Source organism: Cynara cardunculus, unplaced genomic scaffold (genome assembly GCF_001531365.2).
Source record: "Cynara cardunculus var. scolymus isolate 2C unplaced genomic scaffold, CcrdV1 Un_Scaffold_2043, whole genome shotgun sequence".
NCBI lineage: Eukaryota > Viridiplantae > Streptophyta > Magnoliopsida > Asterales > Asteraceae > Cynara > Cynara cardunculus.
Genome location: NW_020200956.1, coordinates 66,083 through 93,895, shown reverse-complemented (window position 1 = coordinate 93,895; position 27,813 = coordinate 66,083). Strand labels below are relative to the sequence as shown.

General features: G+C 35.1%; 1 protein-coding gene across 1 annotated transcript; it reads right to left on the bottom strand.

The window, feature by feature from the left end:
• Positions 1-5,070: 5,070 nt before the first annotated feature.
• On the bottom strand, positions 5,071-24,491 carry LOC112502838. The gene is made up of 12 exons (XM_025106839.1): positions 24,444-24,491; positions 22,379-22,834; positions 21,847-22,244; positions 21,396-21,518; positions 21,092-21,219; positions 20,624-20,834; positions 20,303-20,534; positions 20,049-20,208; positions 19,486-19,748; positions 18,337-18,536; positions 15,225-16,340; positions 5,071-5,243 (listed from the first exon to the last, which is right to left on the bottom strand). The coding sequence occupies exons 2-12, from the start codon at positions 22,780-22,782 to the stop codon at positions 5,071-5,073; spliced, it is 3,408 nt and encodes a 1,135-aa protein (XP_024962607.1). The 5' UTR covers positions 22,783-22,834; positions 24,444-24,491.
• Between the last annotated feature and the right edge of the window lie 3,322 nt (positions 24,492-27,813).

Here is a 27,813-nt window from a genome sequence, read left to right as displayed (position 1 = left end):
CCTTTGGGACCAACATATCACCATCTAAATTACAATCTTGAGGAGCATAACTTTGCTCTATATGACAATGCCTTGATCTGCACATAACCTTTTTTGAAGCTAATCCTTATATCTCTTTATTGCATTTTTCTTTCCACTCAAAAGTCGCCTGGGTAAAAAGTTTTAAAAGAGTTTTGGGTGAGCCTTAGGTCCAGTGAATCCACGGTTTTCATGCACGAAGAACAATTTTTACAATAAACAATTTTCACGAAGCTTTATAAATTTAGTCTGCCTTGATGAGAATAATACTTTTCACAAAATAAATATTTTATAGTGCGTGTCTACATCACAAAGCAACAGCATCATGAGAGATGTATACCTTACATAGTATTACCTAGCGACCTCACACAGTAATACCTAACGAACTCACATAGCATGTCCGCACTTACGGCTTAGACAAACTCACAAAGCATGCTCGTCTTTACAAAATCATACCGTAGTACATCYCCATTGACACACAAGTACTCAAAACACATATTATAAAAATATCGAACTTTTCACGCATATATAACATATCAAAAATCTCGAGAAACTTCAAACAACTGTGGGATAATAAGGCATGCAACCATTTTAAAAATAAATCACGTGTAACTCACAATACATGGCGTAGCCCAAACCGATATTTGAAGTGGCTACCGTCTCCCCGATTGGTGCCAAACTAGCTACGATGTAGAGCACCGTCAACTCTCATTACAGCGTCCACCGTCGCCTTTTCTCACAATAGTTCTCCTTCTTAACCCCAAACTACACATAAAGCTACAAAACTCCCATTTTATACTAAGCCCCATCGGCGGTTTCACGGAATATGAAACGATAAGCCATAATTAATGGTCGTCGGTTTCATGACCATTGAGTTTCCTGTCATTAAATTACATTCAATTTATTTTTTATTTTTATTTTTTTTGGTTATTACAAATTGTGCAAAATCATATTCATCAATTCATGCATTAATCTATTTGCATGTTTCCATGTTTCATGTTTGGAAATCATTGGAAAACAGGAAAAGAAGTCGAACAAATAACATGAATCGTTCAATACTATAATCACTTAAGTGCTCAACAATCAACTTTGATCTAAGTATTCATTAATTGGGTTCAACGCTGCTATTATGCTAAATTGATTAAAACAAGCTGTTAGTTTTACCGAAAAGAAATATTGCTTCCTAATCGACTTAACCTCCTCTCCTCTATTGCAATAAGTATTAACTAAGATCATATACATTATACATATAACTGAAATATGAATGATAACAACGAAGAAAACTCACCGAAATCGTTGATTTTAGCTCCACAAATCACGACAAAAGGAAAACCATCAAATGATCAAATCGAAAAACTGAAATCGAAATCTGCTCAAATCGAATTCGTTGATTCTTCTCAAATAAAAAAAAAATGAAATCAAATTCGTTGATTCTGCTCAAATAAAAAAAAATGAAATCGAATTCGTTGATTCTGCTCAAATCAAAAAACTGAAATCAAATTCATTGATATCTGCAAGGAACTGATCGAAGCGTTGCCTTGTCGGTTCCTGTTATGAGTTATTGAGGCGTTGCCAGTGTGAATATTGGGCCCCAAAATTTTGGGGGCCCTGCTCTTACTCTGCTCTAAGTAACAAATGTAACGGGCCATGTGACGAGCGTGCATACATCAAATGTGGTATGTTAGGATGCTCACAACCATCCTAATTAATAGATTGATTAATCGAACTTATACATTATATAAATAAAAATTGTGTGTCATATCTGTAGGACTTAAGTAAGTTATCATGACATATTTTGATAACCTAACAATTTCTATCCTTATAGAAAGATAAGTTGTTAGTATAAAAGTTGGATAACCTAGTAGCACTCATATTAGGTCTTTTTATTAAAGATTATTTTAAAAGTGCATATAAAAGTATCTTATGAATAGTCAAATTTTGTTATAGTAAGTTTGGCATAATTTTGATATTATTTTCCAAAAGGTAATACCTTATACAAAACAAGCTAAAATAAACCACCACTGCAATAAAATAGGATTTATATGATGTTAATAATTTTTAGGTGTCACAATAGATCTAAAAGTGTTGTAATAAGTTTATAGGACGTTTTAGTAGTTTTAACATATTTTTAAGACATTTTTAATACAAAATGTCGTATTAGCTATTTTACAGGACACTTTTGAGAAGTGTCCTATGAATACGTATCTTTATAAGACACTTTTCCAAATAGTAATACAACAATTTTTTACAGAAACTGTCCTAAAAAACTTGTTACGATATCCAAAAACGTCCTATAAATTTATTAGATTTTTGGATGCGACGATTTATTGTTTAGTACAACAAATTAAATCTTATAACACATTATATTATAATACTTGGACATTTTAAGTATCCTATAAACTCAATTTTGTTGTAGTGCACTTAAATATTTTACATGAGATAGTTACTCATTGGTTTTTAATTAATGTTAAAATCGATCCACAAAATGTTGGGGGTGCACGTATGCAATCAATGCGAGTAACGAGTCGATGAATAAGGGTAGAGTCATTACCCATGACGATGATGTCATCCACATATACTACGAGATAGAGAATGACATTGCCTCGACTAAATAAGAAAAGAGAGTTATTGGCACAAATCCAAGTGGAACCATGTTGTAAGAGAAAACCACTAAACTGTTGGAACCAAGATCTAGGAGCTTGAATTAATCAATAAAGGGCCTTCTTTATAAAATATACATGATTCGTATATGTAGCATCAACATAGCCCAGGGTTGTTTTATCTAGATAGTTTCACAAAGAAGACCATTTAAATGCATTTTTGACATCAAGGTGGTATAGTGACCAACCATGCATGATGACAAGTGCTAAGACAATGCGAAACGTAGAGGCCTTGGCCACGGGACAAAATATTGAAGTAAAATCAGGACCTAGAACTCGAGTATACCCTTGAGCAACAAGTCATGCTTTAAGGTGTTCAACTGTACCACCAGATTTATTTCGTGCGAAAGACCAATTTTGCCCCCAACAATATTAGCATTTGTGCATCTTGGTACGAGCTCCCAATTGTTGTTGGATTTAGCACACTTAGCTCGTCATCCATAACTAGAACCCATTCAGGATGCTTGACGGCAGATTTAAAATCACGTGACTTTTTTATGCATAAAAGAGCATTGATAAAGTTTAATGAACAATTAATAGGAGATGTTGGATTAATGGTGTAAATATACTAGCCTTGCTTCTTGTTACCACGCGATACGTGGTTTGCACATCAGCTAAAGCAATATCATGTTGCCCAGATGGTGAGGAGTTTGGCAAAGATTTGTGAACCACACCATCTGTTGAGTGTGCACCTGTTGAATGCCCATTTTCACTGTAACACCTCTAATATAGGAGAAAATTTTGAATTTCAAAGACTTGTAATTACCATAATAAGAAGAGTATTTACCAACAAAGAAGACAATGCTGATTGATTATATTAGAGAAAGCTTAATTGGCAATGACTGATGTCCGACTCTAAGAGTCTGCATCATAATGTCCCCAACAACCCAATGCCTATTTCAAGCTAGAAGAAGGGAAGGCCATCCTGCTTTAAAACACAAAATGAATTCAACTCCTATGGATCCATTGCATTACAGTTTACTACCTATCATAACCTCATTTTATTCAACTATAATCAAACATATAATTTGTAAAAATATACGGTTAAATTACCAAATCCAAAACTGATCAACTATTCACGTCTCACCATTTTACTTGAATCATTTTCCTCCTCTCATAATCAAATAGTAGATCTTTTCTTTACAAGAATTTTATATAAAAATAATGACACCTCTTCAAATGGTGCTCACCTCATTTTAACCTAAAACTATGAAATTTATACTTATAATATAATTTTAGTCCAAGTGATATCACTGACATTTCAAAAGGGTTCAAATATTTAGGTTACCAAATAGGCAAAATCCCTAAATTTTCCCAAAATAATCAAAGTGAACCAAAATCCACAGATACAATAAATACACCATGGGGGAAAATAGGAGTTAAAATGGAGTATTTTACATGTATAATGTTTTATAAAAGGGGAAATATGAACTCACTTGTTAGGTGTTGGGTCATTGATTAGCATCTTCTTAAATCGAAACGTGATGCTGACTACTACGCTATAAGGAAATAAGGTGCGCCTTCTCCACCAGCAACTACTTTTGGCGCAATGGTAAGCGCTTGGATCCTAACATGTGGTATCAGAGAAGGTCATGGGCTTCGAATCCTATGGAGTGCATAATAATGCCAAAGGTATGTTGTGTAGCCATTGACTTCTATTGAAGATCTTGTTAGTGCTGGCAGATGCTGGGGGGGGGGGATTGTTGGATCATTGACCAACATCTTCCTAAATCTAAACGTGGTGCTGACTGCTATGCTATAAGAAAATAAGTTGCGCTTCATCCACCAACAATTGTTTTTGGCGTAGTGGTAAGCTCTTAGATCCTAACATTAGGTTTTCGAGAAGACCAAAAAATGGACAAAGAAGCTCTAGATCTTGGAGGAGAAACTTGAAGCTTCTTCCAAATTTAATCATTGGCTTAAATGCTTATCCAAACTCTAACAAATTAGCCATAAAAGCTCTCTAGGTCGATATTAATGAAGGGAGAGAAGAGGAGAAGAAAGTATGAGAAGAAATGAGACGAGTTAGGGCAAAGACCTCAAAAATCAAGATTGTATCTGCCCAGCAGCTCCTTGCCTGTGACCCCAAGTCCGACAGCAAGTCATGCGTCCACTTTAGCACCGAGTCACAGTGAGTTATGCGACCTGGGCAACAACCCTAAGTCGCGTGCCAAGTCACGAGAAGGACTGTTATGTGCGCTTTTCCTTGTTTTTTCCAAGATTCTTTTGCACAAAAACTTATTGAAATTCACGGGTACTAAAAGACTTGATATTAATATTTAAAAGGTCAAAACATAAGATTAACGCCATAATAAAATTATTTAAAATCCCGACTGTTATAATCCTCCCAACCATGGAAATAGTTTTGTCCTTGAAATATTGTCTTACACAATTAATTGGGATAACGTCCTTTCATGTTTTCTTCGCCTTCCCTATTGGCACCACCATGGTGCTTCCATTGCACCTTAACCATCATGATCCCTTTGTCACAAAGATTCTTCAACTTCCTCTCGAGGATGGCATTCGATTTTTCAAGACAATGGTTGCCCTCATCCACACTATTAACTGAAAGAGGAATGATGCAAGTAAACACATGTGAAAGGTGTTATGGTTCCTTTCATTTTGGGCGGTACATCTAATTTGTAGGCTTGGAGTCCAACCCAAAACTCAACAAGGTAAACAACTTAAGGAAAAGAGAATTGAGCTTCCCTTTCTTCGTGAACCATATGATGCCTTTCCAATGGGACATTTTCAACATGCAATATCCTACTTGGAATTCCATTGGCCGCCTTTTCTTGTCGGCATAACTCTTCTATCGGTCATGAGCCTCCTTCAAGCACTCCTAAATGCCATTAACTTTTCCGGTAGTTTCTTGAACAATCTCTAGGTCAGAAAAATCCTTCTCGCCTACTTCCAACCAACAAACATTGTTCTACACTTATGACCATATAAAGTTTCAAAAGGTATCATTACAATGCTTGAATAGAAGCTTTCATTGTTGGGAAATTCAATGAGTGGTAGATGAGAATCCCAATTCCCACCAAAATCTATAACACAAGAGCACAACATATCTTCAAAGGTCTGAATAGTTCTTTGGCTTTGGCCATCAGTTTGGGGATGATATGTGGTACTTAGTTTCACTCTCGTACCCAATTTCTTCTGCAATCCATCCTAAAAGTTTAAAGTGATCGACTATTCAGATCCGGAACAATCGACAAAGGCACTACATGTTAAAAACAACTTTATCAATGTACAGCTTCGCTAGCTTGTCCGTTGATATATTTTCTCTGCTTGCAACAAAATAAGCATTTTCGGTCAAACGATCAACCACCACCCAAATTGTGTCGTGACCCTTCAAGGTTTGTAGCAACTTGGTCACAAAATCCATGATGATGTGCTCCTATTTTCATTCGAGGATCCCTAAGGATTGAAGACTCCCATACAACTATTGATCATGTCTTCAACTGCAAACATGTCACGTGTGTTTCTACATAGTTAACCATGTCGAGTTTCATAATCGGAAACCATTAATTCAACTTCAAGTCTATATACTTCTCCTTGCTCTCTCGATGAATAGCATTCTTGAGCTTGTGAGTATCCTCTAGTAATAAATCTAGGTTACCTCGAATCTTGGGCACCCAAACATGAACTCTAAAGAGTTTCATACCTCAACCATCTTTGGTCAAAAGGAGACATTGCTTTACCATCACTTTAGTTTTCAGGTTCTCTTCCAACAATGCTTCAGCTTGCGATGCCTTGACCTTTTCGATCAAACTTACATAATTTTTATCCTCGAGAGTGTGGCCCAAACGTTACTGTTATATTCCTTTTGGCTCAAAATGTCGGCTACCACATTTGTTTTACCCCAACGATAGAGTAACTCGCAATCATAATCCTTGAGTATCTTTAACCAACAACATTGTCTCAGATTCTACTCCTTCTAGTTGAATACATATTTTGGGCTCTTCTAGTCAATAAAAGATGTACACTTACTACCATAGAGGTAGTTTCACCACAACTTTGAAGTGAATACCATCATCATTAATGCCAATTTATGGGTAAGGTAGTTACGCTCATTCTCTTTGAGTTGTTGTGATGGATAAGCGATCACCTTTCCCGGTTGTATTAAGACACAATCCAAACCCATCTTGAACGCGTCACTATAAACCATAAATTTTAAGACCATTTGGGTAAATATAGGATTGGTGTATTACACAACTTCTTCTGAAGTGCCCTGAACGCAGGTTCTTGGGCATCGGTCTACAAAAATTTGATATTTTCTAAGTTAGGGTCGTTAAAGGTAGAGAAATGTTGGAAAAATGTTGAATAAATCTTCGGTGTTTTTCATGCTCCATCTCGATCTTGGATTAAGCGAGTATATCATCAACAAATACAATTATAGAGTTGTCAAGAAATGGTCTACACACTCGATTCATCAAGTCCATAAACATCACCGGCCCGTTCGTTAGTTCAAATGACATTACTAAACACATGTAATGACCATAATATGTTCGATAGTCCATATTTGAAATTTTATCACTCTTCACATTCACTTAATGGTAACCTGAATGAAGGACGATCTTTGAGACATAATTCCCTTCTTGAAGTTGATTGAATAGATCGTTGATACTAATAAGGGGGTGTTTATTCTTTACAGTCGCTTTGTTGAACTCCTGGTAGTTAATGATGCCTCCTCATAGTGTTATCCTTCTTATATTAAAAATATCTTGGTGCTCCCCATGACGACGAGATTGGTCTCACACATCCTTTTTCAAGAAGTCTTGAAGTTGAAGCATCATCTTTGGCACACCCGAAATGAGATAAATCAAGAAATCTACTTGTCGGCCGGGTAGCAAACTAGGCAAGTCATTGGGGAAAATATCGAGGAACTCGCATACAACCCTCACATCAAGAAGTTTCTTTTTATCTAATTTGGTATCCAACATATATGTCAAGTATGATGGTCCTTTGACTAAGCAATTGCAAAAATTTTGCCATAGAGATGACATTGATGTCCCATTTTGTTTTCTCCTAGAAAAATACGACATCATCATTCGACGTCAAAATCCAAGTCATTTTCTCAGAGCATAAAATTATGCTTGGTTTTCAACTAACTAATCCATACAAATCACTACGTCAAACCCACTTATCAACATTGGTAATAGGTCAAAAAAAATTCCTTCCCTTCAATTTGTAAGACGTAACCCTTGAAAATCTCCTGAATCAAGATTTGACTAGCATTCGCTATTTCTACTACCAAAGCATCTTCTAAGGTAGCAATAGGCGCAGGTTCCATAACAGTTCACACTACAATCAAACAAGATATGTGCAGGTAGGAAGTTAATGAGAAACGTACTCGAAACCATATCAGTCAAAGTTTTGCCTGCTCAACGGTCATCTGAAATGCTCTACCTTGAACCCTTGGAGGGTTCTCCTTCCTTCATTGAATTCCACCTGCCTTTAATTTCAATTAATCTTTCTTGAAATGCCCTGGCTCATTGCATTTGAAACAAATAAGCCCTTTGACAACACAATCTCTTATCGTCTGACCAGGATTTATGCATTAGAAGCAATCACGTTGCTTGATATATATTTACCTAAGTGCTTTCACATACATCTCTAACATTGAAAGTACACGAAGATTGCTTCAAAATTCACCAAGGAAAAAAGTCTGAAGAGAAGACTTCAGAATTTTGCATTTCAAAATTGTAGAGTTCTATGTGAAGAAAATCATGCAAGTTAACTCTTAAAGAATTGTCTTCAGATCTCTGTATTGGAAGACTTTAGAGTTCGAATAACAAGATCTCCGGCGCATAAGTGTAAAGTCTGAAGAGTTGATCTTCAGAGTTATATGAGAAGACCCGAAGAGCCTACAAGTGTTAATCTGAAGACGAAGTCTGAAGACCTTGAGTTCAGAGTTATTATAACTCTGAAGAGGATCATGCCTATCCTGAAAACAGATTATTTGCGATAGAGATTATCTTTCCAAGTTTATAGGATTTTGTTTCTTTGTTTAATAGATAAGATGATCCTCTATTTAGATAGATAGGTTTCTAGTCTATTCTTTATGAATCGAAATTCATTCATTCATTGTAAGAAGATTGCTCTGCATATTTTGTGTAAACAACCTTATTTTCAATAAAATAAAACCTTTGGCTATTCATACTCTGTTCTTATTGTTACTAATATTGATACATGGGCACTTTCAATTAGTATTAGAGCCTACAACTTTCAAATTATATTCCATATTGTTGAATCGATATCACAATATAAAGATGTCAAAAAAGTATGTTAGCATTGGATCAGAGACAAAACCTCCTTTTGTTCGTAGGGGAGTATCACCGATGGATGATTCGATGATCCAGTTTCTGGAAAATTATTGATGAAGATTGATAGGAGGGCTTTCACTCTCCTAACCATGGCTCTACCCAATGAGGTATTCAACAGGGTAGACAATTTGACTTTTGTTAAAGCCATGTGGGATGAGGCAGAGTCCAAAATGTAGGGAGGAGAGAAGGCTATGCAAAACAAAGTCAATATCTGCATATGAGCCTATGAAAGATTCAAGGCAAGGGAATCTGAATCTATCTCTAAAACATATGGAAGATTCAATGACATACTCAATGACCTCAGAAGGAATGGTGTGCAAAAGATAAATTTTGAAATAAACAACAAATTTTTGAAAAATCATAGGCCAAAATGGTATACTTTTGCTGATAATCTTCTAAGCGCCCATGATATCTTTGCATACTAAACCAACATGAAGAAAAATTCATTGAGAGAATGTCAGAGAAGAAATAGGTTCATGACTCTCTTGCCCTTATCTTTGAGAAGAAATACAAGAGTAGCTCTAAAATAACTTCAAAGATGATGGAGATTCTAGAGGTGGGCCCTGCATCGGACTTAGAAAATGTTGACTCTGATATAGAGCTCAAGAAGATGGCAGAGAATTTAGCCTTACTCACTAAGGCCTACAATGAAAAGTTTGCAAGGAGAAGTTACTCAAAGTCTGGTGATTACTTTAAGAAAGGCAATGGTTATACAAAGCATGGTTCTGAGATGAAAAGCTACGAGAAGAAGACTAAAAGAAGAGAATAAAAAGAGAAGACCAAGAAGAAAGAATAAGAAGAAGCCTCAGATGCTTCAACTGTGGCAAAGTTGGGGATTTTGTGTGATAACTGTGTTCCAGTTATATAATTTCTGATGATTTTGAAGAGTTTGGTGAGTAAATTATTTGATTTGTACTCATGAGATTTTAAATTCATCTATGATGCACACACACACACACACACACACACACACACACATATATATATATATATATATATTTGACACACACACACATATATATATATATATATATATTTGGGTGTGAAAGTAGAATTTTAAAATATTAAAATTCTTTCATCGGCTTTATATGGCAAGGGTGTAAAAGGCGATATTTTTTAGAAGGCATCTCATTGCCATTTTGGGAAAGAAAGGTGTAAAGAGAGAATGTGTGTTAAGATGTAGAGTGATTTTGTGATCAATTTGGAAGTTGATTCTGTGAAAAATTCATCTTCAAATTCTAGCATCATAAGGTTAGTTTTACAAAAGGCTTTGAATCTGAAAATGATGCTTTTGATGAAACTTTGTTCTACATGATGTTAGTTAAGAACAAAAATGTTGTATGTATATATTCTATTGTTCTTATGCATGGTTTGATGAAGGCTCTTATCAGACATTGTGTTGTCTAATGAAGGACACTTATTATTTTTAGTATTGACCGATTTATAAACAAGATTGGAAAGCTGAGAAGAGATCTATGCTATGAAATTCAAATTACAAAGCTGGTGGATGTCAAACAGAGAATATGGAGGAGCATTATCTACCAAGTTTTTGCAGTTGAAAGGGAAGATAGAAGAATTTATGAGTTTTTTGAAGCATATTTTCCATTCATTCATCTTCAATATTTACTTCAACTCTACATCAAGTTGGCCCCATTTAAAGATAAAGTTTCCAAGTTTAGGATGGGACTCACAACTATTGCACATGACGTACTCAGGGCAACATTATGGGGAGGAATGGTAGACTTCCAACTTGCATTGAATTTGAAAAGGGATAGAGTGTGTCTAATGCCTCTAGACATAAGCGTAGGTGAATTAGAGACACTATATTGTGTGATTCACCAGGCTACATCTACAAGAATTTGCGTGGAAGATTTTTATTGAGAGTGTATGACATGCACATATACAACACTAGCATATCAGATCAATAATTCCTTGGAAAAGAGTTTGTATCATCTCTCATACAGACTGGCCAAAGGTGAAAAAGCTAGTGATTTGGATGAAAAAGGAGATTGAATCACAACTTACATACAGAGAGATCTTTAAGGAGAAATTCATTCCAATCCTTGTGAATAGAAGATTTGCAAAAGGGGAGATTGAAAGTACATGAAGATTGCTTCAAAATTCACCAAGGATAAAAGTCTGAAGAGAAGACTTCAGAATTCTGCATCATAGAATTGCAGAGTTCTAAGTGAAGAAAAGCATGCAAGTCTAACTCTGAAGACTTGTCTTCACATCTCTGTATTACAAGATTTCAGAGTTTGGGTAATAAGATCTCAAACTCATAAGTGTAAAGTCTGAAGAGTTGATCTTCAGAGTTATGGGAGAAGATCCGAAGAGCTTACAAGTGTTAATCTGAAGACGAAGAATGAAAACCTTGAGTTCAGATTTATTCTAACTCTGAAAGAAGAGGATCATGCCTATCCTGAAAACAGATTATTCGCCATAGAGATTATCTTTCCAAGTTTATAGGATTTTGTTACTTTGTTTAATAGATTAGATAATTCTTTATTTATATAGACAAGTTTCTATTCTATTCATTACGATTCAAAGTTGATTCATTCATTGTAAGCAGATTGCTTTACATATTCTGTATAAATAGTCTTCGTTTCAATAAAGTAAAACTTTTGGCTATTCATACTCTATTCTTATTGTCATTAATATTGCTACACGGGCACTTCCAAACACTATATCCCTTCTCGATAGAGTCGATCCTCTCCCACTCACAAATGACCTTGGGCTCTTGAAAGAACCCGATTGGCCCTCCCATCTTCTCTTCTCCCCAACCACAACTCTTTTTCCAAGCCTGAGCAACACTATCTTCCATCACCCTAGCATCTTCTATGGCCTCTTGGAGTATGGACACCTTGACATTTTGTACCAAGGATTTCATTTCACATGCAAGCCCTTTAGATAGGCCTTGATCTTCGTCTTCTCGTCCGAGGACAAGTGCCCCACCTAGTCTAGCTTCTTTATGAAGAGGCTAGAGTAACCAGCCAAAGTCATGCTTCCTTTCTTGAGAGCCCAAAATACATTCTCAATTCGGTATAACGCCATCTCATTGCAATATTGATCCTTTACTTTCCTCTTAAACACATCCTACATGAGTAATCGAATAACAACATCCCTGATGGCAGACCTATAGTATCAGATTCCTCAATTTGTAGTTCAAAACAGAATGTATGTAGTAGAAACTTTAAATGATCCACCAATTTATCAAAAATAAATGAAGAAGATCTCACTATGAATTTTAGTCATCTATATTGATTCAGATATGCTTATTACACTTGAGAGAAATTACAAATTGAAGTTTTAAAGAATTGATCTACCCAAATTGTTTAAAGTGATTGAACTTTAAGTTATATTTAATACAAGACATGAAGATGGTATTTATAGGCTTTAAAAGCTGAAGTCAAAGTACCATTGAATGAAAGGATTCCACATGTAAAAGTGTAGAACAAACTTTGGGTGGGAATGTATGAGAGCAGATCTTTAAAGTCTTCATAAATGATAAGTGTCAACCTTTGGAAAGATGACTTTAGAGATAGTTGTGTCTTCTTGAAATTTATTCAGATCTTTAAAGTGTTAACCTCTTTTTACAACTTTTACATGATAAAATAGGGTTATCAATCTCACCCTATGGATTGAAAAAAATAACTATAAACATAAATCAAGAGGATAAGTAGTTCCTCCCTATTTTATTTAAGATCCAAAACAAAAGATACATCAGAGATTGAGGATACAAAGACAAATTACATTTCAACATCAATAGCATTCGTATAAATTTTCTAGAACCGTATCATTAGATTTCTATATGTTGCAAATATTTTGGTATTGCTCAGAAATTCTTCTCTTAGATCTCTTGGAATCTTTCCATCTTTCTTTGCACATTCATTCTTAGACAAGTCACGGTTGTATTAGAATATATACATGCAACTTTCAGAAATTCTAAAGAATTTATGCACATTGCTTTCAGAGCGATAGGCAGGACCAAACTCTGGATCTCTGATGATTTTACTCGCAATGATTGATCGATGGCCATCCAACTCTTCATTTGGAAGAGGCACCATGAGTTTTCTTTACCAGTTTCCAGAGCTATCTGTAGATCTACAACTACCCTTCCGTTCACTATCTCCCCCATAACCCTTTTGATTTTAGACACAACCAAATTATACTTCTTTCCCTTATCAGCTTTGTTAAGAGGAAATCCCTACAGAGTGATGAAATCCCAACAGTTGACATTGACCGTCATTGTCAAAGAATACCTGGAAATCATTATTTATTCTCTTCACGACCTACCCAAAATAAGCGATGGTTATGTGTGAAAATGTTTTGACCTTTATGCCATGAACTTTCTTTATCTCAATGTTTGACCATACTTGTTCTTAGTGAAGTACTCTTTTGCAAAATATGGCTTCTAAAGTGTTTTGAACTTCAAGTAGGAGATTTAGTGGCTCTGGAACTTCATCCTATTTCTGGTACATGTAGTTATACATCTTTTCAAAGAAAGTTTTCTCCTTATGAGATTACACAGAGGATTGTCTAGAGATAACATATATTTTCAGAAAGTTGAGTTGTTGAATTATTTCTTGGATTCTGTCGACTGGACAAACTCTAGCACTTGACTTTAAGTATTAGCAATAAATCGCTCGTGGATTCTTTGGACTACTAAGATGGCAGCTATTTCTTAACTTACTTTAAAGGTAACATGCTTTTGATGAAGATAAGATCTTGACCTTTTGTTGGGAGACCCCATATATATATATATATATATATTTGGGAAACATTAGGGGTGCAGAGGATCTACCAAGGGACGATAGGACATTCTTCTTTTGAAGCGGAGGTTAGGGGTTGTCCTGATGTTATGGCTTTTCCTCGGTTTGGATTTTTCTCATTTAGGGAATATAGAGAGAGTTATATATTAATTACAGAAGACACTGAATTTGATACGATAAAGGAATAATATCATAACTAAAATAACAACAATTAAGGTAGTTAAATACAATAGTGGTTGGAAATCATATTGACAAAATCAGGATCCTTGATTCTTGCCAATAAGAATGAGGTAGGCGGGTCAAATAATTGTGCATGATTTTAACGTTTTAATTTGAAATAGATAGTTTAGTAATTTATCAATCTTTTCTCATCTCTATGATGTTTGTTCCACCTATTTTGGCTTTTTTTTTCCCACTCTATCTTGTACTAGCCTAAAAATTGCCTAAAAATGGACAAGAAGTTTTTGTTTTGTCACCAAAGGGCCTTTGGCCTAGCGTTATCGTAGCCTTTGTCCTCCTAGTAGGTTTATATTAAGTAGGAGTTATTGCAATTTCTTGTTATTATGTATTGGAATGAATGGGCATTGAGTTGAAGGAAGTCCTAGTTTTGAATAAACTGAAAGACTAAACAGGAGACGATAGGAGTTCATGAAACCAACTCTATCAATATTTAAAGTGATTTTCCATTGATTTAAAGGACCATAATATCTATTGTTGAAAATAGTATTGAACTGGTTCTTATTTTGCCATGGCCATGTATCCAGGTTATCTTACAAACTATGTGAAAATACTTTATGTCCACTTAACAATTGTTAATGTTGGTTGCTAACTTGAAATTGCAACAAATTAATTACAAACGTTGTCATAGAATATTGTTTCATCAGTTAAAAAAAACATATATTTGAATATCAATCTAGTATATACTATACACTGATACTTTATGACTTCCTTTTGAGAATTTTATGAAATGAATGAAAGAAGATTTATCTTATTAGGTGTTTTGAATAAAACCAAACAATTGTTAGGGAGAGAATGATCTATCAAACACTTAAGAATATTTTATTATACTTTCGTAGAAGAACAACAACTTATGGACAGATACATAGACCACATATATACAAGACATACAAACCTGACATATTTAACCGACACACCGTTTCAAAGAGACATATTGTTTCAAAGGAGACGGTTGACACAAACAAAAACTAATAAACGTTAAGAACTTGACGTGAATACGAACCAGGTCTAGCATACAATCTAATATTCCCCCGTATGCTAGACATAGTTTACTCCCAGTTCCTTCTTTAGATAATTGAAACATCCACTGTGAAGCGCCTTGGTTAAAACATCTGCTATTTGATTCTTTGATTCACAAAAGTCTACCTCCACTTCGTGATTTTGAACGAGTTCTCTGATGAAATAAAACTTTATATGAATGTGCTTACTTTTTCCATGGAACACTGGATTTTTAGTCAAGGCTATGGCGGACTTGTTATCGCATAAGATTTTTGTAGCATTCGTTTGAGCCATACCCATTTCTTCCAAAATTCCTCTTAACCATAAAGCTTGGCAGCCTACAAGGGAAAGGGCCATATATTCATTTTCTACTGAAGACAAAGCCACAACCTTTTGTTTTTTTGATTGCCAAGATATTGCCCCTAAACCCATGCTAAAAACGAATCCTGTGGTACTCCTGCTGTCATCCAAACTTCCTCCGTAGTCACTATCGCTGTAACCCTTCAGACTCGGATTTTTAACTTTCGTGTACATGATGCCATGGTCTAATGTTCCTTTAATGAAACGCAAAATGCTTTTTCCAGCCTCCCAATTACTTTTCTTTGGACTTTCCATGAAATGACTAACCAAACTTACCGGAAACATGATATTGGGCCTTGTTGTTGTTAAGTACATAAGACATCCAATGAGGCTGCGAAATAGTGTTAGATCAACATGATCACCAGAGCAGTCTTTAGTTAATTTCAGACCGAACTCCATAGGAGTGATTGCTGGAATAGCCTGATGCATATTGAACCTTCCAAGTAAATCATTAGCATACTTCTTCTGTGACATGAAAATCTTGTTTTCTTCTTGAGTTACTTCAATACCTAAGAAGTAATGAAGAGGACCTACATCTGTCATCTCAAATTCTAACATCATTGACTTCTTAAAATCATCAATTAAGTGAAGAGAATTCCCTGTGACCACCAAGTCATCCACGTATAAGCATACTATGAGAACTTCATTGCTGAGTGATTTTATGAATAGAGTGTGTTCGTAGGTGCACTTCTTGAACCCCTCTTTTATGAAATATCCTTCTATTCGAGCATACCAGTCCCTAGGGGCCTGTTTTAGCCCGTAAAGAGCCTTCTTCAAGTGACAAACCTTATGTTCTTCCCCTTGTTTGGCATAACCACTGGGTTGTTCAATGTACACATCTTCCTCTAGAAACCCATTTAAGAACGCCGATTTAACGTCCATTTGATGGACACTCCAGTTATTTTGTGCTGGATGGCCAATACCAACCGTATAGTCTCTAGTCTGATTACGGGAGTGAAAACCTCCTGATAGTCAATTCCAAATTGTTGTTTATACCTTTTCACGACTAATCTTGCCTTAAATTTATCTACTTCTCCCTTTGCATTCAGCTTTGGTTTTGTAGATCCACTTTACGCCAATAGCTTTGTGCCCCTTAGGCAACTCAACTAATTCCCACGTATCGTTTTTTATTATTGAGTTTATTTTAGCATCCATGGCATCCATCCATATTTTATCCTTACAGGTTTCATCATAGTGTATTGGGTCAGCATCAGTGAGTAAGGCAAAATCTGCAACTGCATCAAAGTCCAGTCGTTGCGTGTTCTCATAAAGATCCCTCATACTTCTCGTCCTTTAAACCAATCTACTTGATGTGTGATCATCTGAACTAGAGGGACTATGAGAGGTATTATTTTGACTAATGGGAGAAGGATTGGTTTGAGGGAGCGTACCAGTTTGATTAATAGTAGAAGGATTGGTTCGAGTGGGCGTACCGGGAAGATCTTCCTCGTCACTTGCTTTTTCTTTGGTTGTTGTTGTCTTCTTTAGGGAAAATGCATGTACCTTTATTATCACATGTGATTCCCTTCCATGCCTTGGACTCATCAAAGATTACATCCCGACTAACAATCACCTTCTTAGTAGATGGATGATAAAGTTTGTAGGCCTTCGTACTGTCACTATAGCCTATAAAAATTGTCTTTTCTGACTTCTCGTCCAACTTTCCTCTTCTTTGTTCATGGATATGGGCATAGGCTATACAACCAAAGATCCTTAGATGTCGCACACTAGGCCTAAAACCACTCCAGACCTCCTGAGGGGTTTTATCAAATAGACTCTTTGTAGACACTCTATTGTTCAGATAGGCTGCACAAGCGGCTGCTTCTGCCCAGAAAACATCGGGTAAATGTTTTGCCTTTAACATCATTCTAGCCATCTCAACAAGAGTTCCATTCCTTCTTTCTGAAACCCCATTTTGTTGGTGATGAATACCATTTTCTTTCAGCTTATCTTGTAATCTTCTTGCAACATATTCACCACCACGATCTGTCCTCAAACATTTTATCTTGTGATTGCTCTGGTTTTCTACCAAGGCTTTAAAGATGGTGAAGTAATTGAATGCTTMTGAMTWTTCTTTTARAAAATAWATCCACACTTTCYGACTRTAATCGTCAATRAATGTAAGGAAATATCTACTTCCTCCAATGGACAAGGTCCTCATAGGACCATATATATCTGAATGAACAAGTTCAAGGGGTCTTGCTACCCTCCAAGCCGTATCGTGTGGGAAGGATTCTCTAGAGTGTTTGCCTAAGGTGCATCCTTCACATACATCGTTCATGGTCTGAATTTAAGGTAAGCCACATACCATCCCACTTCTTTGCATGTGAGTAAGAGAACCAAAGTTTACATGTCCCAAACAGTAGTGCCAAAGCCATGAGGCATCCTTAATTGTCATGCTAAATGAAAAAAAGTTGCTATCGTCAAACCTGATAGGGAACATCTTATTTGAGGTCATGTTTACGCTTCCAACTAACGTATTGGAGGCATCCCTTATTTCACCGATGCCATTCTTGAAACACACATTGTATCCCTTTAGGACTAGTTGACCCACACTCAAAAGATTGTGTTTTAATGCGGGCACATAAAACACGTTTGAAATCTTTTTCCCTTTGTCTCGAATCTTGATTGATATTGTTCTGATCCCATATACGACCAATCTTTTGTCATCGCCAGTCCTAACTTCTTTCTTTTCGAAATTTTCCAAACATACAAACAAATCCTTGTTCCCCGTCATGTGGTTACTGCATCCGCTATCCAAGTACCAAAGATCATTTTGCGTGAAGTCTTGAATACTTAACATCATGAACATGGTGTCATTTTCCTTGCTTTCCTATTTGTGCATAAAACCAGATGCTTTATTTTCTTCAAAATTCTTTTTCTTGCAGAATTTTGCGTAGTGGCCAAATTTTTGGCAATTATAGCATTGAACTTGGGATAAGGGTCTGCCCCGTCTTTTACCTTCATATTGATCTTCCTTGGTTTGATCGGTCTGCCAAGAAGATTGAGTTTGAAATGCTTGTTCAAGAACAGGAGCATCAAACTGATTCATCCTCAGTTCATGTGACTGCAACGTTCCCATGAGACTTTCAAGCAAAAAATCAGACAGATTCTTGGATTCTTCGATTGCTACAACGACATATTCGAATTTCCTTGTGAGACTACATAAAAAAATTTCAATTACTCTTCTATCTTCTATTGTTTCTCCATTCAGACGCATTTGGTTTAACATAACGATGACATGGTTGTAAAACTCCTCTATCGATTCGATTTCCTTCATTTTCAAATTATCAAACTTGCATCTTAAGGTTTGTAGCCTTACAACTTTAAACTTCTCTTCCCCTCTATAACATCTGAAAAGTGAATCCCATGCTTCCTTTGACGTTTCTGCTATAGAGATGCGTTAGAAGATGTTTTCGCCAATTGCCTGATAAATCAAGAACAATGCTCGCTTATCATTTTTCTTTAATTCGTTAGACTGTTGTTCTGTTAACACAGTGGGATTTTCCGGTTCAGTAATTCCATCTTCAATGACACTCCATAGGTCTTGCGATTCAAATAACACTTTCATTTGCAGGATCCAATGAAAATAGTTTCTACCGGGTAACTTGGGTAATTGTAGGGGTGGTTGAAGAGAACTGAAGATGCCATTTGAAATGGCTCTCATACCAATTTGTTAGGGAGAGAATGATCTATCAATCACTTAAGAATATTTTTATTATATTTTCACAAAAGAACAACAGCTTCTCGACATATACATAGACCACATATATACACAAGACATAAAAACCTGACATATTTAACCGACACATTGTTTCAAATAGACATATTGTTTCAAAGGAGACAGTTGACAAAAACAAAAACTAAAGGACATTAAGAACTTGACGTGAATACCAACCAGGTCTAGCATACAATCTAATAACAATATGCGTGAAAACGACTCACCTATATAAAACGCAAGAAAATCACAAAATTTTCAAAGGAGAAAACAATGTAAAACTTAATATTTATTAGCATTAAAATGCTAATGTGAGAAATGTTAGAATCACATGATGATTTTCAAAGGACTAGCTCGTCTCTTGTGGATTCATATAGGAAGATGTCTCATACGTCGAAGTGGTCTTGGAGGTGTCTACCTGAATCCTCAGGGCATGATCATTGATTGTAGACCTCATCAGAAGCCTTTCATCAAGTAAACGTTCACTTAGAAGTGTAACCACTTCAGACATTGATGGTCTCGCTGAAGTTGTTGGTTGTGTGCACATCAAGGCTATCTCTATGACTTTCTTGGCGTCTTCTGTTGCATATTCACTTGGATCCAGTGTAGCATCTATAAGATGCAAATGCATATCATTCTCATATAGACTTCTTGCCTGTCATAAACGATAGAGAAGAAAATTTAAATTCTCATTTTTAAAAATATTTTAGTTAGAAACCACATCTAAGAGGTAAGAATTATTCCATCAATCAATTGGTACATCCTTGCTAATTCACTTGGCACACTATAGGTGGGATTATGTCATTTAGGTTATCATGAGAAAGCACAACCAATTAGGTAGGGTGACCAAAACTGAAATATTGGCTATATAATTATTGAAAACAATCTTAGTATACACTAGAGAAGAAAGAAAAATGAGCATGTGATGCTAATAGCTTAACTTAAAGATGCTTACATTCTCAACGAAGTTTAGTGAGATGGGTTCATTTTCTATCTTGTTGTTGCACCACTTTCCACTAATGATTTCAAGGATGACAACACCAAAGCTGTAAGTATCAACTTTCTCAGATAAGTGTCCGTTAATTGCATATTCCGGTGCTATATAGCCATTATATCTAGTAAGAGAATGGCAACAACCCATTAGAATTTGCATTTTTCTTGCAATAACAAGACTGGATTAGTAGTAACATTAAATATGATTCGACGTACAAGGTTCCCATAACTTTGGTACTCAGATGAGTCTTATCTTCTGGCAATAGTTTTACTAGCCCAAAATCTGCAACTTTTGGTTGAAATTCAGTGTCCAATAGAATATTGCTAGATTTTATATCTCTGTGAATGATTGTAACATGGTACTGCTCATGTAGATATGCAAGACCCCTGGCTGTACCAAATATTATATCAAACCTTTGTTTCCAATTTAGGCTGCTACGTTTGTCACCTAACGATGACAACATATTACTTTAGTACTCGAACATTCGTGCATAAAAAGTGAAAAACAGAAGAACTAAAGACGATGGTTTAACTCACCATAGAGATATTTGTCAAGGCTACCATTTTCCATGTACTCAAGGACAAGATATAAGTGAGATCCTTTACTACAATATCCAAGGATTCGTATAAGATACCGGTGATGAACATTACTGATGATTTTGATTTCACCGTCCATGTATGCTTTTCCTCTCTTCGATGCAATGGCTATTTTCTTTATTGCAACAGTATTTCCATCCTTCAGAACACCCTGATTGATGTCATTTACCAAAGCAGTCAAAAGAAATGTACCAAACTTTTCAACTTGTTCCGCTTGATCATTGCAATCGATGTCATATGATTAGGGTTGTTCGAGTGATGAGTTTATGATGAAATATTAACGGTAGTGAGTTCAACTCCCTCTCTAAGCGTTTTTTGGAAATTACTAGAAATATGTTACAAAACTTCAACCACTTTTGGGGGGGGGGTCCTATAATTTTCTTGTAAAATATTGGTTGGAAGTATTACCTTATAAACTTCACCAGACCCTCTTCCAATTATGTTTTCTTCATGAAAGTTATTTGTTGCTATTTTTAAGTCTTTGTAGGTGTAAGCAGTGGGCCTTTGCAACATCTCAGTTGCTCCAGTTGACTTACCTGATAGTTTAGAATCAAATAATCAATACACGAAATTTGAAATGATGGGAAAAAGAGTGCTAAAACATTGTTTCCAACTTGAAATTGGTATGAACTTTAATTTGAGACATCTATGACAGAAACCCAATGAGTTTTCTTAAAATCAGTTCTTTCTTTTTCTGAGTAAAGATATTTACCTTGTCCATGGTTGTATGGCTTTCTTGAGCGACGATGCCAAAAGAGAAAGGCAAGTATAAACAACAGAAAACCAATAGCACCAACAACTCCCCCAATAATGGATCTCAAGTTGCTCGAAGATCCTGTCAAACCCATGATATTTACATAAGCATTTGATATAGATACAAGATATGTGTTAATCCCAGCTAAAGTCATCAGGTTGTTCTATGGTTTGTTCTGGAATCTATGTACATGTATTTATATTGCAATTCTTTATGGTTTAATGAGTGTAAACTAAATACAACACTGATGAAACATTATGGCATGATGATATGGAATTAAGGATATGATGGTTCCACTCTACTACTTGTATCCAGACAACGTTGTCGTTATAGAAAACCTTTAGCAACATCAGAATAATGGAATTCCATAACATAGGAAAGGTCGTTTCTAGAAGAGAATATCTCTTACCATTCTTTAGGAAAGGTGCGATGTCAGTTGTTTGATTGACTCCAAAAAAAGGAGTTTCAGAATATCGCATAAAACATCCACTATCAATTGCCCTTCCAAATGTATTAGGAAGACAACCATCTAATGATCTATGTCTGATCTTTAGACAATCCACACAAACACTTTGGCTTAAGTTGCGACTACATTGTGCAATAGCGTACACTGTTACGTTACTGCCAGTAAGTTGCCTTGCAGAAGCAACAAAGAAATTTGATGTCTTTGGTGTTGCGATCTGAAGATCTGAAAACAACCCTCTTGCTGTTTTTTGGAGTTCCTTTGGATGGGATGATGTTGTATTGCCACATATTCCAACACTAGTTTTGATGATAGCCTCATCGTAGAAGTCATTGTTCTCATACCTACATCACCACAAAGTCTTTTAGCATGAAATTGTAACTGTTTTAGCCATGATATTCTTGTAAAAAGGTTCTGGTTCTTCAAAAAGTTAATAGACAATATTAAATAAATTGTATACCCAAATATAGGTAATCACCTGAGCTCACAATCATCGTAGAAAATATGAGCACCATTGCCGAGGCCACATACTTTCATATAAGCAACACCAGTGTCAAAACAAGCTAGACAAGCTGCAGTGGAGAGATATTCTCTACATAAAGCTAGCCCATAGACCGATTCGCCATTGATTAAAGTCTTTGCAACAGCGTGGTATTTGTTGGTTTCAGATAACTGCTTTCTAAGGCTAGAAAAGGTGGTATTGAGGTTCCTGAGGAAAAATGGCCCGTTCATGACTTGGTAAAAACTACAATACCATCTGATCATTGTGTTATTTCTATCGATCTTTTGGGATGTCACTGGTTCTGCCATGACTGTCAAAAGCAATGCCAATAGACCGACCACCCACCACCTCGATCGCCCATTTGTGGCCAATCTCATCATATCCTCCTCCCTTTTGTTGGTTTAGATTTTGTCTTTACTTTTTCAAGAGATGCTTCAATTCCAGGAAGATAAGTGTTAGTGTTTATAGGAGATGGATAATGGCTTTAGAGATACATTAATTAATTCCAAATATAGTCTAATATTTCCAAACCTAAAGTGTTAAAGTATCACATCGACTACTTTTATATATGTTAGAATCTCTCTTGACATTCTCTTAAACCTTATCCGTTCCTTTCAATATATTTGTTACTATGTCTCCTGAGTGATACATGTTAAAAGTCAGCTTTTTCTAGTGAATTCATGGTTTTCTTCACATGCTTAACGAAAGTGAGTAAACTAAAAACATGCTTCAAACTATTGAGCTATATAGTGAAAAACATACAACTTGCAACATTTGTAAAATATAGCTATTCAAACAAGGGTATAGGTGCTATTTCACCATGCTATTGGCCTACACAAAAGTTGTCATCCTTACAGAGGCTATATTCCCAAGCAACGACCAAAATATTACCAGTAAACTTCACAGTTACTTGCGGAGTAAACTGTCGAAAATCTTCAACATATTTATAAAAACACACATCTCATAACTTTCTAACTCTTTTACGAGACTGTAACGATTATCTCATTTCAAAATACTCACTAAATATGTTCTATGTACATGTATTTGTACATAAAAAAACGTGTTAATAATATTCTTCAACCAAAGAGTATATATAAATCCCAAGTTTGACTTGTCCAGAGTTTCGAAATCAAGAACCATCGCTAAGTTTGGAGATTAAAAATCTCTAAATCAAACATTTACTCGTTTTGGGATATAATAACGACAATTCTTTAGATCTACAAGTAACTGGAATCGGAATCAACCTTGTAAATGAATATTTACCAGGCAATCGTTTAATTGGATAATTAATTAAATGAGAATCAACGCTTCAATTGAAACAAACTTGAACTAAAAAGAATTGAGTTAATTTTTTCATAGAAACCTCTTTCCAAATAAGACATTTTACGTTAATTAATTAATTAAGTTAGACTAAACAAGCCTAATTAATCAAGTAATTATAACTTAATAATAATCAAAAAGCATTTGCTTCCTACTATTCTGTCCAACCGACATGCATACATGCATGTTCTATGGGGAAAGGACTTCGGCTAAAATGAGGTCGTTGCCTCACACATTCTGTTATACCCTCCACACAAGAGACCTGCCTCACAGACCGCGACTAACGTCACCAACCTTCCTTGCCGTGGCCGGTCTGGTGGCATGGTCTACTCTTTCTCTCACTCTCTATTTCGTTCAAACCCCTCTCCAGTGGTATTCGACCCCGGGGACGTGAAGGCCCCACTGGACATACGTTTGATAGTTGGCTCCGGCACAACCTATGACCAAAACTCCTTCCAACCCTAGATCGATACCCATAACTCAACTAACAACTCAACATGAAACCAACACAAATAGCCATTATTACATGTATGTATAATATATATATACACACACACAGTAACTCGACATAGTAATTTTTATTTTCTTCTCGAGTCAACTTGAAACTCAAACCTAATCGTCACTTGGGTGATGTATCAAACACCTCGTTACCGATTGATGATTCGGATCATGAGGCTAAAACCCAAATCTAAAAGTTGAACCAAACTGAAGATACACATACCTCAACCGTGATTTCTTCACCAAAGAGTTGGAACCATTCTTCTTGATGCCACAACTGCTGACTATCTCTTCTGCATTTATAGTATGTGGTGTGGGTTTTTCTTTTCATCTCTTCTTATAACACTTGGATTGAGATGGATTTATCCCTCTTGGTGGACAAATTTGCGGATTTCGTGGGCTATCCATGTTTGCTTCAGGTTTGAAGTGGTCAACACCTTAAAATCTCTCCTCCACTTTACACACTTGACACATTTGGTCCCTAGTTTGAATCCTTCTTTGATTTCCACTTGAACATATTTTACAATTTGCCCCAAAAATTGGGTCTTATTATACTCTGGGTGGGACAATCTGTAAATCTCAAAGGAAAGGGAGGTTTATAGAATTATATGGTAGATTACAACAAAATCCACTTTATGAAATTTTAAAATGTTTAAGGGGTCATTTACCTAAATACTTATCCGGTAAGTATTTACCAATAAGAGTCAACACCATAATCTATTTTACCAGATAAGATTGTAGTATATTAAAACGGTATCATATGTAACAATTTACCCGGTAAACGCTTACCTGAGTAAGAGTCCTCACCATCACTTACCGGATAAGACTCTCTATCCCTATCATCGCTCTTACCAGGTAAGATTTTCAGCCCTTGTCATGTATATCAGGTGAGGAAAGTTACATGATCCACACTTACCGGGTAAGAATTTAGTAAACGGCTCCTAAGTGTCTTGATAGAGTGATTACATGACTTATTACAAGACCAAAAAATAAAGCATTACAACTAGAAATGTTGCAATAAGTTTATAAATTGTGGTTTAAGCTATTTTAGAGTTCTAGTTGAAAAAAATGTCCTACAAACACATGTATCATATATAAAAAGATGAAAGCTGTTCTACAATATAATAATACGACATTTTATATTTAAAAAGGCATAAAAAATTTGTTACGACGTTAAAAAATGTCCTTAAACTTGTTCATATTTAGATATGACATTTTATTTTTGATTTTCTAAAACTAAGTTTTATAAGACACTCTTTTAGGACATTTGAACACTTTATGTGTCCTATAAACCTGATTTTATTGTAATGGTATCAGAGTCAATGTCTATCATTCTAACACTACCAAAAAAACCCCTTTTTCCGGCGGCCAAATCCGCCGGAAATCCGCCGGAATTTCATTTTTCCGGCGGATTTCCGGCGGATTTGGCCGCCGGAAAAAGGGTCGCCGGTGATTTTTTTTCTGGCGGTTTTTCCGGCGGATTTTCCAAGTTTCCGGCGGATTACGGCCGCCGGAAAATATCCGCCCGTTTTTTAAGAAATCTTGATTAAATTAAAAAATAATTAAAAAAATTTTTGAAAAAAATTCTGGCGGAATATTCCGCCGGAAACGTGTCTCGCCGGAAATATTTTTGAAAAAGAAAATAATATTAAAAAAAATTAATTTTTTTTAAAAATACCGGCGGATAAATCCGCCGGAAATCCGCCGGAATATTATATATTAAATATTTTCTTTAAAGAATTAATATTTTAAAAATAATTATTTTTTTAAAAAAATACCGGCGGATTTGGTCCGCCGGAAATATATATATAATATTATTTTAAAAATAATTTTAAAATTAATATTTAAAACCTGTATTTAAAAACTGCAAATCTGTACAATATTAAAACTGAAAATAAAAAGGCTAAATCGAACTTAATATCATCCATTAAAGTGAAACTACAATTATTCCAACCCTTAATTAATAAATTCGCCGGAAATCCGCCGGAATTATTACCGATTTAGGATTTCCGGCGGATTTCCGACGGAGTTCCGGCGGAAGTCAACAAAAGTTGACTTTGTTAATTTCCGCCGGAAATCCGCCGGAAATACCCAGTTTTCTAGTAGTGTAACTACGGTTATCTGTCCTCATATTCTCTCGATATTTTGAGGCAATTTATATTCGTCTAGGTTCCATTATTAAGAGTATATATGAATATTTGGTTGAGTTTATTCTAAATCATATTGTTATTTCTTTTTCTAACTCCAATAAGTGGTTTGTTATGATATATTCTCACAACTAGTCTAATAGAACACCTTAGTTTTTTATATTATATATTTATTTATTTTTGTTGGTAAACTGGTCACTTATCGTTTTTTACCAGTAAGAAACTTACCGGGCAAAAAATATGATCTTTACTAACAATTTTTCATTTTGTTAAAGGATAATCTTATGATGGTCTGTTTTACCCGGTTAGTGCTTAATTACCAGATAAAATACGCTTATACTATGCTATTTTGATGTCCAGTAACTTTATCACTAAGATAAATGAGGGTAGTGACTCTTAATTGATAAGTGTTTAACCAATGTGTGTTGATCGACGACCCCTTAATACACTTTTATGTATACATGAACAACAAATGTGGGTCTTATATAAAAATGTTATAATAAGTTGTCCTAATGAAACTGAATAACCTACTAAATTACGCACCCATAAAACTGTGAGAATATATGAAACCTCTATATATATCACTCTCCGAACATGTTTTTGAGGAGAAAATAAAGGTCCCAACATATATACAGGGGAAATAGTCAAGTTTAGCCGATGTGAGACTCCAACAAAGAAAATTTTACAAACCCAATTAAATTACATTAACATACAATGATAAAACTGATTTTATAGGACACATAAAATGTAGAAATGTCCTAAAAATAATTTACAGAACTTAAGTTTACAGAACTAAACCAAAATGTCTCTTATCTGTGAGTGTGTTACATTAGGTTTATAGAAGACTTTTAGACGTTTTAACAAGTTTTTTAAAATGCTTTTAACATAAAGTACTGTCGTATTAACTATTTTAAAAAGTGTCATAGGAACATAAAGTGTCTGATATAAAGATTTGGTTTATAGCACATTTCTCAAAAAAAATTTATAAAATAGTTAATATGATATTTTATTTTAAACATGACGTAAAAACTTGTTAAACGTCTGAAAACATTCTATAAATTTAAATAAGAACTTTTATAGTTTGATCTTATAAAACTAAATTATATAAAGTTTTTATTTGATGCTTAAACAATCAATACGTGCTATAAAACCAATTTTATTATAATTAGAAGGGTTTTCGCGTAATGCAGCAAGATAAATCTTCATTTTAATGTTTAGCTTTTATCATGTTTCTAGCGATATAATACAGTTTTTATGTTGTTTTGAGAAAACGATAATGTTTTTAGTTTTGAATGAAAAATATAAATTTGAAGATAGCATTAAAAACTTGAAAAAAATAAATCGATATTATTATCAAATTAACTATTTAGTAGTTGTCTTTTTTTTTTTGTGTTACTTCTTTAATTCAATCTTTTATTATACTTTAATTTAGATTTAATAACAAAA

Coding starts and splice junctions, on each gene's coding strand:
- LOC112502838 (XM_025106839.1), bottom strand. CDS start 22,782: ATGATGAGATTGGCCACAAATGGGCGATCGAGGTGGTGGGTGGTCGGT. Junction 19,749..20,048: donor CACTAAACTTCGTTGAGAAT/GTAAGCATCTTT, acceptor CGTTTATGACAG/GCAAGAAGTCTATATGAGAA. Junction 5,244..15,224: donor TCCAGTGTTCCATGGAAAAA/GTAAGCACATTC, acceptor TTCCTCTTTCAG/TTAATAGTGTGGATGAGGGC.